The 12,799-nt window shown below is 36.3% G+C and overlaps 1 protein-coding gene across 8 annotated transcripts in view; it reads left to right on the top strand.

The window, feature by feature from the left end:
• The window catches only part of RALYL (RALY RNA binding protein like), a 729,450-nt gene that overhangs the window by 659,721 nt on the left and 56,930 nt on the right, over window positions 1-12,799 (top strand). For all 8 annotated transcript variants that reach the window (XM_060199431.1, XM_060199474.1, XM_060199446.1 and 5 more), the window contains one exon: window positions 3,406-3,566. In XM_060199431.1, coding sequence (XP_060055414.1) covers window positions 3,406-3,566 — 161 coding nt within the window. The remainder of the gene's footprint in view (window positions 1-3,405; window positions 3,567-12,799) is intronic.

The raw sequence follows: 12,799 nt of genomic DNA, 5'->3' as shown, positions 1-12,799 counted from the left end.
CACTATTATTGAAAGTGACAATGAAAACTTGCCTTTTCACTGCAGTATTCTTGCATTGTTATGAATTTAGTTGTGCTTTAGAAATTACTTAACCCAATCTATAGATTAGCTACTTAATGAATTTGCTAACTTACACCGTTCTGGCCTGGAGAAATGGTCCCTCCAAAAGAGCTGTCATCTCAAGCAGCTACTTTACTGCCTAAGAGATCAGTCAATTGCTATATTTTCTTCTTCACTCGATAGCTCTGGTCATGAAAAGTGTCTTTGCATTTTGGTTTAGTGACTTAAGGTGCTCTGTAAGTTCAACTTATAAATAAATAATGTAGACCTTGCTTTGTGATTGAAATAAAGGGCAGGTTAGGTTGACCTGTTTGATTATCATGCCCCTAGTGATATGAATGATATTCATAACTCTTTTGGACCTCATCCTTCTATACCCTTTGAAGTAAACTCTAATGTGTTGGCATCTGTGACCTGTTTTTTTGCTAGCAGTCTTTCAGCTCTAATGGAATTTGCTTAGACACAAAGGATGGCACCTCTCTTGAACTCTGTCTCATTTCATTATTTGCATTTTCAAACGTCTTTTATTTTTCTCAGCATGCTTCTAAAATGTTTTAGAACATTTGTCTCTCTAACTTAGGAGACATTTATTGTACTAGGGAATTCTACTTTAAATGTAGTGTCATAGTTTTCAGTGTTTCTGAATGAATATTTAGAAGCCAATCCATCATAATTTTTATCAAATTTTACTTTGAAGTACAAGATGATCATGTTTTCATTTGTATGTGTAAGCAATTTGTTAAATAAACTATTTGTATTTTTTTTTCATTTCTTTCTGATCTAGTTTTCTTGTTTATGACTCAGATGGTTTTTACTGACTGTTTTAAAGAAATTGTGAGAATGTTATAATCTATATAATGGTGGCACAGTAAAATATATAACAATCATATTTCTAAGTCAATAATGCTGTTTCGTTTGTAGCAGATAACTTAATAATACATCTAGTTCACTGGAAATGGTTTAAAAATTAAATGAGTAAGCAAATATTTATATCTTTTATCCTTTATTGCTTTCAAGCATGCTAGTCACACAAAAGTGTATAGTCTATGTACACTGTATAGACTATAAGAAATTTTAAATATATAAAATACATGTTTATGTTTTTACTCTAATACTTTTGTTCATTTTATTGTTGTCAAAGTGAATTTAATATAACTTTTATTTTTAACAAAAACTTCTATATAACTTCTAAATGATTAACTGGTATTCTTATTGAATAGATTTGTAATAGCTGACTATAAAACACTTCTAGTCTCACTTTGCATATCTAAAAAGTTCAAAATAATAAAAAGTACCCTAATAAATATTTCCCACCAGTGCTGTAGTCAACAATTTTGTCTTGATTTTAGAATCATTTCGTTTGAACTCATTGATCTTTCCTTGTAGTCAGAGGAGCCTTTCATTAATTACAAAGTCCTTAAGTGAGCTACTTAATCAGATTGATTTATCTCTCATAGTTATTTTTATTAAGCTGTTATTGTGCCTGACTTTTTTCTGAACTATTTTTTAGTAAAACAATACTTTTTTCTATGTTCCTAGTTCTTCACAATTCTTTTCTCTCTTCAAACTAGTGTTCTATTAAATGTCTAATGTCTGAAGATATTTGTTCCTAAGAATGGTAAACCTGTTAAACTGAAGAAATATGCTTAGGAGTGGTCAGAATAACTTCAAGAAATCACAGGGTACTTTTGGAGCACCTTTTTCATTCTTTTATGCCTTAAAAATAAGATCACACCTGAGAATGAAATACATCAGAAAGCACAGGCTTTATCAGCATGCCATTTGTTTAATGAAAAACCAAACCAATGCATAACTGTCTAAAATAATAATAGCAATAGTGTTTACTGACTTTTTATTTTGACTTTTATTAGTGATTTAATATTTATTTACAAAAGTATGAAGTGAATTCTACTCCTATTTGGCAAGAGCCATGTCAATCATCTCTAGGCCCTCTCCTATAGCTCTGCCATTGGCTAAGACATCAAAGGTAGTTGAACCTTTAAAAAGTAATTATGTATGGAATTGTACCTCTCTTATCCCACAATCTTGTCCATCATTATTAAATCACTAATGAAAAAATATGAGATAGCAGTGGTATAACCCCACATCATTCCCACCACCAGGTTTACTGGCATTTTTAAAAGACTGCTATCTTAATAATTTTACACATTTGATAGACTACTTGGGCATAAAATTCTACTCAGTTGTGAGAAATGATGAAATCTTTTTGCTACATCTTGGAAGCTTGAGGAAATTACACTGATATAAACCAGGAGAAAGAAATATCAAGTGATCTCATTCAAAGATGACACTTAAAAAAAAAAAATTGGTTGGGGGCTGGACGGTAGCACAGAGGGTTAAGCCACATGGCACGAAGCACAAGGACCGGCATAAGGATCCCGGTTCGAGCCCCCGCCCCCAGCTCCCACCTGCAGAGAGGTCGCTTCACAGGCTGTGAAGCAGGTCTGCAGGTGTCTATCTTTCTCTCCCCCTCTCTGTCTTCCCCTCCTCTTTCCATTTCTCTCTGTCCTATCCAGCAAGGACATCAATAACAACTATAATAATAATAATAATAACCACAACAATGATAAAACAACAAGGGCAACAAAAGGGAGAAAAATTGGCGTATTACACCAAAGTAAAAGACTCTAGGGTGGTTGGGGGGGGGGGAGTTCAGGTCCTGAACAGGATGGCAGAGGACCTAGTGGGGGTTGTAATGTGATGTGGAAAACTGGGAAGTTTTATGCACATACAAATTATTGTACTTACTGTCGACTGTAAAACATTAATCCCCCAATAAAGAAATAATAATAATCAGTAAAAATATATATATTTTATAATAAAAATAAGAGAATAAAGGGAAGAAGGAACACATCTGAGCTCTGACTGAGTATTGGGGCGTAATATACTAAGGTGGAAGAAGATGCCAGTTGACAGTGAGTATAATGTGCAGAAACCTATCACATAGATATAAAAACAGTACCTGCAGGGGGAAAGCTTCATCAGTGATGAAGCAGGACTGCATGTGTCTTTCTGTCTCTTTCCCTCTCTATCTTCCCTTCCCCTCTCAGTTTCTCCTCTCTATAGCCAATAATAGATGAATAAAAAAAGGTTTTTGACGAGATAAGAACAGTACACACATTGTTATGTAGAAAACTGGGAAATGTTATGCATGTACAAACTATTGTGTTTTGCTGTCAACTACAAACCACTAGTCCCCCAATAAAAAGAAAGAAAGAACAGTACGCATAGCAACTGACTTATAAATTAGCATTTCCTCCAGCAGAGAGATTAAAAAATACTTTGGCGTAACTCAACTCTGAGCCACATTTGTGTCTTGTGAAGGTTGTTTGAATACCATGGACGTGTGCCTCCACCCCCTCGTGCAGTAATTCCACTGAAGCGTCCTAGAGTGGCTGTGACAACTCGCAGAGGCAAAGGCGTCTTTTCCATGAAAGGAGGATCAAGATCTGCTGGTGGTGGGTCATCTTCATCAGGCTCGAAGTGTGAGTAGTCTATTTTACTAACCGTTCAACAAGGGTAGCAATGAGTATTGCATGCACGCCTATATCCAAGAAAGAAATTAGATGATAATACTATCTATTATGTACCAAATATTAAGGAAATGTATTATGGATAAAACTTAGTCACCACCTTTTACTGGGTTACATTATTGCAGGGGAGATAGACAAAAGTGTGACTAACAAAAACCTAAAACGAAGTGTTTTATTGGCACCACGTGCTCTTGTGATCATTTTGCTTGTGGCATTTAATGTGACGTGATGCATTTTAGTGAAGAAACAACTTCACTCTCAGCAACAGTTAATATACTACTTTTTCAGAGACACATTAAACAACTCATACATGTTTAGACTTTAGAGTGATTAAGATAAATAAGCTATACAAAAGAGATGCTCAAAGTATAACTTTAATATGCATTTGGATCTCAATGTACTTACTCCTACACAGGTGGACTCAAGCCAATCACATATTGCTATACGATTTCTTGGATAAAATCCACATTTCAATGATATAAGCATAAAATCCAGTTAGCAGTAAAACAGAAGTTAGAAACCCTAACATTTGTTTCAAAAGACCAGTGCAAAAGAGGTAGCATTTGGGATCTGGAACTTCCCTTGCTATGTCATCTCCTAGGAAAAATAGTACTGTTTCTCTGCAACATAAATGTAGCAAACAAGACTGTGAAATGAGAGGTCCCAAGTTCACCACCACATGCACATAGTGTAAGTGCGAGGATACTGGTTTGAGCCCCTGGCTCCCTACCTGCAGGTGGGTGGCTTCAGAAGTGATAAAGCAAGTCTGCAGATATATGTATATATATTATAAGATATCATATATATCTTATATCATATATATATATATATCTTTCTCTCTTCTATATCTCCCCCCTCCCCTCTCAATGTCTCTCTGTCCTATCCAATAAAATGGAAAAAATGGCCATCAGGAGCAGTGGAATGGTAATGCAGGCACCATCAAGCCCCAGCAATAACCCTAGAGGCAAAAAAAAAAAAAAAAAAGGAAGTAAAGGAGTAAAAAACAAGGACAGAGAGCATAGAGTGGAGCTTGAACTGTTTTGGTGTATTTCACCAAAGCAAAGAAGGGAGGGTAGGGCAGGGCCTGAAGGCAAGGGGAGGTTGGGAGTCCTGGTGTGTGATGGTAGGAAAAGACCTAAGGACCTAAGATGAGAGTGATTTGCAGATGTCTGTCACTGAGAGACAAGGAATTGTGTCATGTGTCAATAACTATATTATAAACCATGAACTCACCCCATAAAATGATAAAGTGAATTAAAATTAATAAATAAAATAATGATATGCCAATGGAAATGAAGTAACAAAGGACACCAGATCAAGGTGATTTCCCCAGAGCAAAAGAGTTAAAAACAGGCAAAAAATTACCTCATAGAGTAAAGGGAAGATGAATTTCAGCCTTGCTTGGGAGGTCATCAGAGGGAATTCCATAACCTCTTTATGACAAGTAAATTAAATATTGGATTGTAGGAAAAGCTATGACACATTCTTGCATAGAATAATCAAACAAAAGAAAAACCCACACCATTATTTATTTGTCAACCCAATGCTATTATCCCCATTTTACTAATAAATAAACACAAAGAAATTCATATAGCTAATTAGTAGTATATCCAAAGCTAAAGCCATGTTGCTTAATCCTCATCTGGATATGCTATTTACTGTGGAACTGCTTTTTATCTCAACACTGTATGACTCAATTTCATCCCCTAGAATTTGGTTAAAACTATGACAGTTAATAGTGCCAGTCCCTGTTCAGGGCACCATTTGCTGGGCTAGCTTCGTGGACGGGAGGCAGATGACCAAGGACTTATGGCTGAGCTGGGAACGCAGTTCAATCTTTATTGAGGAGCGGGGATGCAGTTCAACAATCTAATCTCTTCTAATCTTTCTTCATTCAAAAGCCCTGTCTTTTATGTCTCCTGAGGCGGAAGTGTCAGGAAGAGGAAATATGTATGATAGGGGATGGGGAGAAGAAAAATAGCGCTGGAACCAGTGGGGATTAAACCAATGAAAACAATGATTATGTAAATAGACCACAGCCTCAAGCAATGCAACAGAAGGGGTCTTAGAAGCAGAATTTAGAAGCATACAACCATAATAGGGCTGGACTCCTAGTGGCCAACCTCCTTAATTAAGAGTGTCAATAGAGAAGGTTCCTTTTCTGAATCTGTGTAGCAAGCTACCCCTGATGGAAAGCCCTGACTTAGATAAACTACTGTCTCTACGTATAGTAATTGAATTAGAACAGGGAAAAGGTTCTGTAATTAAATATGATAAAACAGAAAACCTTCTGTCCCCATACCTAATAGCTGAATTAGATGAAACAATAAAATTTATAAGAAGAAGAAAAGAAAAGAAATGCTAAGAATCCTTTTGTTTACTTTCCACTGGTGATACACTTATACTTCTGATAACTTTGACTGAAGTTTGATGGGCCCAGAATGTGACAGAGTATTTGGCCTAGTTGATAATAACCTAGATAAAAAATTAAATAGATTTTTTACTATGAATGTATTCGTCTGCTTATCTAACTATTCTATAGATAGATAAATATGAATTACCTCTCTTCCTCTCCAAAGCCACTCATGATGATGGTTGGCCCATATCTGCAACTTTAGGGGAACTGCGATGGTTTGCAGTGGGGAGATTGGGGATTCAGAACTCTGGTGAGGAGAATGGTGTGGAATTATACCCCTGCTGACATATAATTTTGTAAATCAATATTAAATCACTAATGATATTTTAAAAATTAAAATTAAATAAAAATATGAATTACATTTTTGAGTATTAGTAATAAAGAAAATAGGTTTTTACAGTAATAACAATAACAACTTCAAATACAAGTATCTTTAAAATATCTAATCTTGTTTATCTTGCATAAAATCCAGATTTAAGCCTAACTCCCTCCCATTGTTCTGTGAGAACTTCCTTATAGTGGTATCTTTCCCTCTCTCTCCTTCTGTCTCTCTGTCTCTATTTTTCTCAATCTAAAATAGTTGACATAGAGCAGTGACACTCCAGTGGCCTTGTAAAAGTAGTCTAAGCTTAGCACTACATTCAAATGCATCCCTAGTCCCCAAACTCAAAATGCTGGTATTATTCCTAAATCTTTGTCACAACTATAAATATCCTAAAAATTTCCCAAAGAAAGTGGTACAACCCAAGATTAGAGCCACTGGTTAGCGACCATTGATAGCCAGGCACACTTGTGCAGAGATCAGCCACTTGTTTGCTAAATACCTTAGTGTTGCAAAGAGCAGGAGTATCCAAATTTTTTTTTAAATAAGTACATTATTTCTAAATGGTAAATTAGGTGTGTTCTTTGTTTTTATATTTCTGATCTTCTTAAATTATGGAAAGAGAATGATTATAAAATATATTTTGAGGAAGTTACTAAAAATTCTCTTGGAACTGTGATCATTGAAGCTGCTATCACTGAGAGAGCGAGCGGGGACACTGTTGGTAGAACTACACCTTGTAATCTGACAGTCTTATAAACCACTATTTAGAAATGGCTTGAAAAAAATCACAAATAGAAATGGCTTGAAAAACTAAAAAGATGAATTTCTCTTGGTTTCATAATAACCAGCTTTTCTAAATGAGCATAAAATTGTGTTTGGGTTTTACCCTTTTGATCTTGTGCTTTTCCATTTTGATTGTACATTCAAATTCTCTTTGGATTTTCTCTTTTTGACAAATTGATGTGTCAGAATCTGAACATGGAATTATAACATCCTCTATCATCACAGTGACTGTATGACTTTTTTTTTCTTCCCCTAAGGTTTGTTTTATATTTCACTTTGCTTGGAGGAGGAGAAAGAAGAATTGCTAGTACGTTTAGCTATTGTTTCAAACACTTTTTATTCCTCATAACTACGCCATAATAAAATATTGATGGAAAAACATTATTTCACATGTTACAGATATGAAAAATTAAGCATAAGAAAATTACCAAATACCCCTAATGTCAAAGAGCAATGCTGTAAGAGCCACAGCCACAACTTGGATGCATAACATCTGGTTCTAGAGAGTAAACTCTTGAGACTGCCCACATTTCAGGACTTCTCTATAAATTCTTGGGGAAATGTGACTTTTATAATTATATGTATATGAGACCCCATTTGCTATTTTTTTTCTTGAATCCTATTGCATCTAATATCTTGTTTCATCTATTGATGATATGACATTCTTTTGTTCTGAATTTTTCTAGTATTTTAACTTATTTTTCACTTATTTTCACTTATTTTCAGCCTGAGTCCCCTTTCTGTAATAAATTATCACAAACTGAGCTGTTTAAAAATAACAGAAATCTAAGGAGGCAAAACAGTTCACTTATTGCACTACTTTGCAATGTGCGTAACCCAGTTCCAGCCTAGTCCCCATATCGTTGAAGAAAACTTCATTGTGATATCTTTCACTCTCTATGGATATCTCTATCATATATATATATATTTTTTTTTATAAAAAAAAAAAAAAGGAGTCAAAAGAACCATACACACTCTCTGGAAGTTTTTTTGGTTTTATTTATTTATTTATTTATTTATTTTTATAAAAAGGAAGCACTGACAAAACCATAGGGCAGGAGAAGTACAACTCCCACCACCAGAAATCCATATCCCATCCCATCCCCTGATAGTTTTCCTCTTCTTTATCTCTCTGGGAGCATGGACCAAGGGACATTATGCAGTGCAGAAGGTAGAAGGTCTGGCTTCTGTAATTGCTTCCCCACTGAACATGGGCATTGACAGGTCAATCCATACTGGCAGCCTGTCTCTCTCTTCTCCTAGTGGGACGGGGTTCTGGGGAAGCGGGGGCTCCAGGACATGTTGGTGGGATTGTCTGTCCAGGGAAGTCTGGTTGGCCTCATCTGGTAGCATCTGGAACCTAGTGGCTGAAAAGAGAGTTAACATATAAAGCCAGACAAGTTGTAGACTAATCATGAACCTAAAGGCTGGAATGGTGCAGATGAAGAGTTGGGGGTCTCCGTTTTGTAGATAGATACCAGTCTCTTGCCCTTATTCAGCTTTTGTAGTCCTTATCCTTACTTTAATAAGGTTAGCTTTGGAGTGAGTGAGGGAAGTGTAATAGGAAGTAGGTGAGGAGGGTATCTAAGGCTAAGTAGACACTATTTCATTTTGAACTTTATTCTGACTCACTGAAGATTATTGTGTACTTTTGCTTTCAGGTATATATTTTGCCCTAATTTATGGATACATGTGAACATTTGCTCTATCTTATGAAACCTGGTCTATATCTAGGGTTTGGGACTTTGTTAGGAAGTGAACCACCTGTAATGGAGTTAGAGAATTCTATGAAAGGAAAGGTCTCACCGGAGTAATGAGGCTAAAGGATTGATATTCCAGGACTGACATCTCTGAACGCAGTCTGAAGTGAAGCATGCTGAGGTGGTACTCCTTGCATTGATTAGATTGGGATCAGCAGATGCAATATCATTTGGTATGAATTGAGAAAAGCATGCAGGAAAATGAGCCGCACTCTAGAGGTTCAAGGACTGGGGGGGAAATATAGGCCCTATAGAGGAAGCGGGAGGTTCCGCTGTCTTAGGATTTAAGAAGGCAATAAATAGTTTCTGCTATAATCATATTATTGGGCAATTGGGTTAACTTTGAAAAACCCCTTTGTTAGGATTTGCTGTATCATACACAACATCACCATAATTTATTATGTCTTTTGACATTATTTGTATATAGCTGTGCCACTGGTTGCTTCTGTTCTCCTTGATCTAAGCTTTTAAGAGAGTCAGCATAGCAATGACTCAGCCTATGGTCTGTGCATTAAAAAGTTTGAGACATTCAATCAATTTTCCCCTCTCATATGAATTAAATAGTGATTTATATGACTACAAATTAATAGGAGTGTATATAAACACCATTCCCACCACCAAAAGACTGTGTCCCATCCCAGCCCAGTCCCCACCCCCCAACCCCCCCCAGTGAGGCCAAACTTCTGCCTTGCCCTCAACCCAGAGATTTTTACTTTGTTGCCCTACTTCAAATGTAGTCAAAGCCTGATTTTTTACTTTACCTTTCTTTTCTTCTTTCTCAGCTTCTGTTTATGAGTGGGATCATCCATACTTCTCTTTATCTTTCTGACTTAGCTCACTTAACATAATTCCTTCTAACTCCATTCAAGATGGGTTGGAGAAAGTGGGTTCATTGTTCTTAATAGCTGCATAGTATTCCATTGTGTATATATACCACAGCTTTCTCAGCCACTCATCTGTTGTCAGGCACCTGGGTTGCTTCCAGGTTTTAGCTATTATGAATTGTGCTGCTATGAACATAGGTGTACACATATCTTTTTGGTTGGATGTTATGGAGTCTTTGGGGTATATCCCTAGGAAAGGAAAGACTGAGTCAAATGGAAGGTCCATGTCTAGCCTTGTGAGAGTTCTCCAGACTGCTCTCCACAGAGCTTAGAGCAATTTACATTCCCATCAGTAGTGCAGAAGGGTTCCTTTGTCCCCACAGCCTCTCTAGCATTTCTTGTTGTTGTCTTTTTTATGTATGCCATTCTGACAGGGGTGAGGTGATATCTCAATATTGTCTTTATTTGTATTTCTCTGACAATCAGCGACCTGGAGCAATTTTTCATGTGTTTGTTAGCATTTTGGATCTTCTCTGTAGTGAATGTTCTGTTCATATCCTCTGCCCATTTTTGGATGGGGTCATTTGCTTTTTTGGTGCTAAGTTTGCTGAGCTCTTTGTGTATTTTGGTTATTAGTCTCTTGACTGATATATAGCATGTGAATATCTTCTTTCATTCTGTGAGGGGTCTCTTTGTTTGTGTGATAGTTTCTTTGGCTGTGCAGAAGCTTTTCAATTTGATGTAGCCCCATTGGTTTGTTTTTGCTTTAGTCTTCCTTGCAATTGGGTTTGTATCATTAAAGATGTCCTTGAGGTTTAGGTGGGGAAGTGTTCCACCAATGTTTTCCTCCAAGTATTTGATAGTTTCCAGTCTGACATCCAGGTCTTTGATCCATTTGGAGTTGACTTTTGTTTCTGGTAAGATAAAGTGGATCAGTTTCATTATTCTACATATTTCAACCCAATTTTTTCAGCATCATTTATTGAAGAGGGCATCTTTGCTCCATTTAATACTTTGCGCCCCCTTATCAAACATTAGATGTCCATAGGTGTGGGGGTTTAGTTCAGGGCTTTCAGTTCTGTTCCACTGGTCTGTGTGCCTCTTTCTGCTCCAGTACCAAGGTGTTTTGATGATGATGATGGTCTTATAATATAGTTTGAGATCTGTGAGTGTGATGATTTCATTTTTGTTTCTTTTCCTCAAGATGGTTTTGGCAATTCTAGGTGTTTTCTTGTTCTAGATAAGTGATTGTAGGTTTTTTTTTTTTTTTTCTATTCTCTTAAAGAAGCTTGGTGGAACTTTGATGGATATCATGTTAAATTTGTTTATGGCTCTGGGAAGGATATTCATTTTGATGATATTTATTCTTCCAATCCATGAGCATGGGATGTCTTTCCATTTCTTGGTATCAGTTTCTATTTCCTTGAATAGTGACTCATAGTTTTCAGTATATAAGTCTTTCACTTCTTTGGTCAGCTTTATTCCTAGGTATTTTATTGATTTTACTGCAACAGTGAATAGGAGTGATTTCTAGATGTCTTCTTCTTCAGATTTAGTGTTTGCATAAAGAAATGCCACTGATTTTTGTACATTGATTTTGTAGCCTGACACCTTGCTGTATTGCCTAATAACTTCCAGTAGTTTTCTTCTGGATTCTTTAGGTTTTTCTATGTATACTATCATATCATATGCAAATAGTGAGAGCTTGACTTCTTCCCTTCCAATCTGTATTCCTTTGATTTCTTTCTCTTGCCTGATTGCTATGGCAAGAACTTCCAATACTATGTTGAAAAGTAATGGTGATAATGCACAGCCCTATCTAGTCCCCGATTTGAGAGGTAATGCTTTCAGCTTCTGTCCATTGAATATGATGATGGCTGTAGGTTTGCTGCATATGGACTTTACTATCTTGAGGAATTTCCCATCTATTCCTATTTTTTGCAGTGTTTTGAGCATGAATAGGTGTTGCATTTTGTCAAAGACTTTCCATGAATCTATTGAGATAATCATTTGGTGTTTGTTTTTGCTTTTATTGATGTGGTGAATGACATTGATTGACTTATATATGTTGAAGCAGCCTTGCATTCCAGGATAAATGCTACTTGGTCGTGATGAACAATATTTTTGATATGCTGCTGTATCCGGTTGGCCAGGATCTTGTGTAATATTTTGGCATCTATGTTCATCAGAGATATTGGTCTGTAGTTTTCCTTTTTTGTTGTGTCCCTATCGGCTTTTGGTATCAGGGTGATGTTGGCGTCATAGAAGGTGGAAAGGAGTGTTCCTGTTTCTTAGAAGGTGGAAGGGAGTGTTCCTGTTTCTTTGATTTTGTAGAAGAATTTTAGAAGTATAGGTATCAACTGTTTCCTGAAGGTTTTATAGAATTCATTTGTGAAGCCATCTAGTCCAGGACTTTTGTAGTTGGGAAGATTCTTAATAACTGTTTCGATTTCTTTCTCTGTGATTGGTGCATTTAGGTTTTGTAGTTCTTCTTGGTTCAGGTTTGGAAGGGCATATGTTTCTAGGAATTCTTCCATTTCTTCCAGATTCTCTAGCTTGGTGGCATATAATTCTTCATAGAAATTTTGCATGATTGTCTGGATTTCTGTGGTGTCAGTTGTGACATCTCCTCTGTCATTTGCAATTTTATTTATTTGAGTATTCTTTTTATTTTTTCTTAGTGAGTCTGGCTAGGGGTTTGCCAAATTTGTTTAATCTTTCAAAGAACCAACATTTGACTTCATTGATCTTCTATGTGGATCTCTTATTTTCAATGCTGTTTATTTCTGCTCTAATTTTGGTGATTTCTGTTCTTCTGGTTGCTTTAGGATTCCTTTGCTCCTCTTCCTCTAAGTTCTTATGGTATGCTGCAAGGTCATTTATTTGAGCTTTTTCTTGTTCTCTAATGTGTGATTATATGGCTATGAGTGTCCCTCTCTGTACTGCTTTATCTGTGTCCCAAATATTTTGATAGCTTGTATCTTCATTTTCATGTGTTTCCAGGAATATCTGAATTTCTTGCTTGAGTGCCTCTCGGACCCAGCTGGTATTAAGCAGCATGTTGTTGAGTTCCCAAA

This window comes from Erinaceus europaeus, chromosome 1 (assembly GCF_950295315.1).
Source record: "Erinaceus europaeus chromosome 1, mEriEur2.1, whole genome shotgun sequence".
NCBI lineage: Eukaryota > Metazoa > Chordata > Mammalia > Eulipotyphla > Erinaceidae > Erinaceus > Erinaceus europaeus.
The sequence above is the reverse complement of the archived record's forward strand: the minus strand, read 5'-3'. Positions and strand labels throughout refer to the sequence as shown.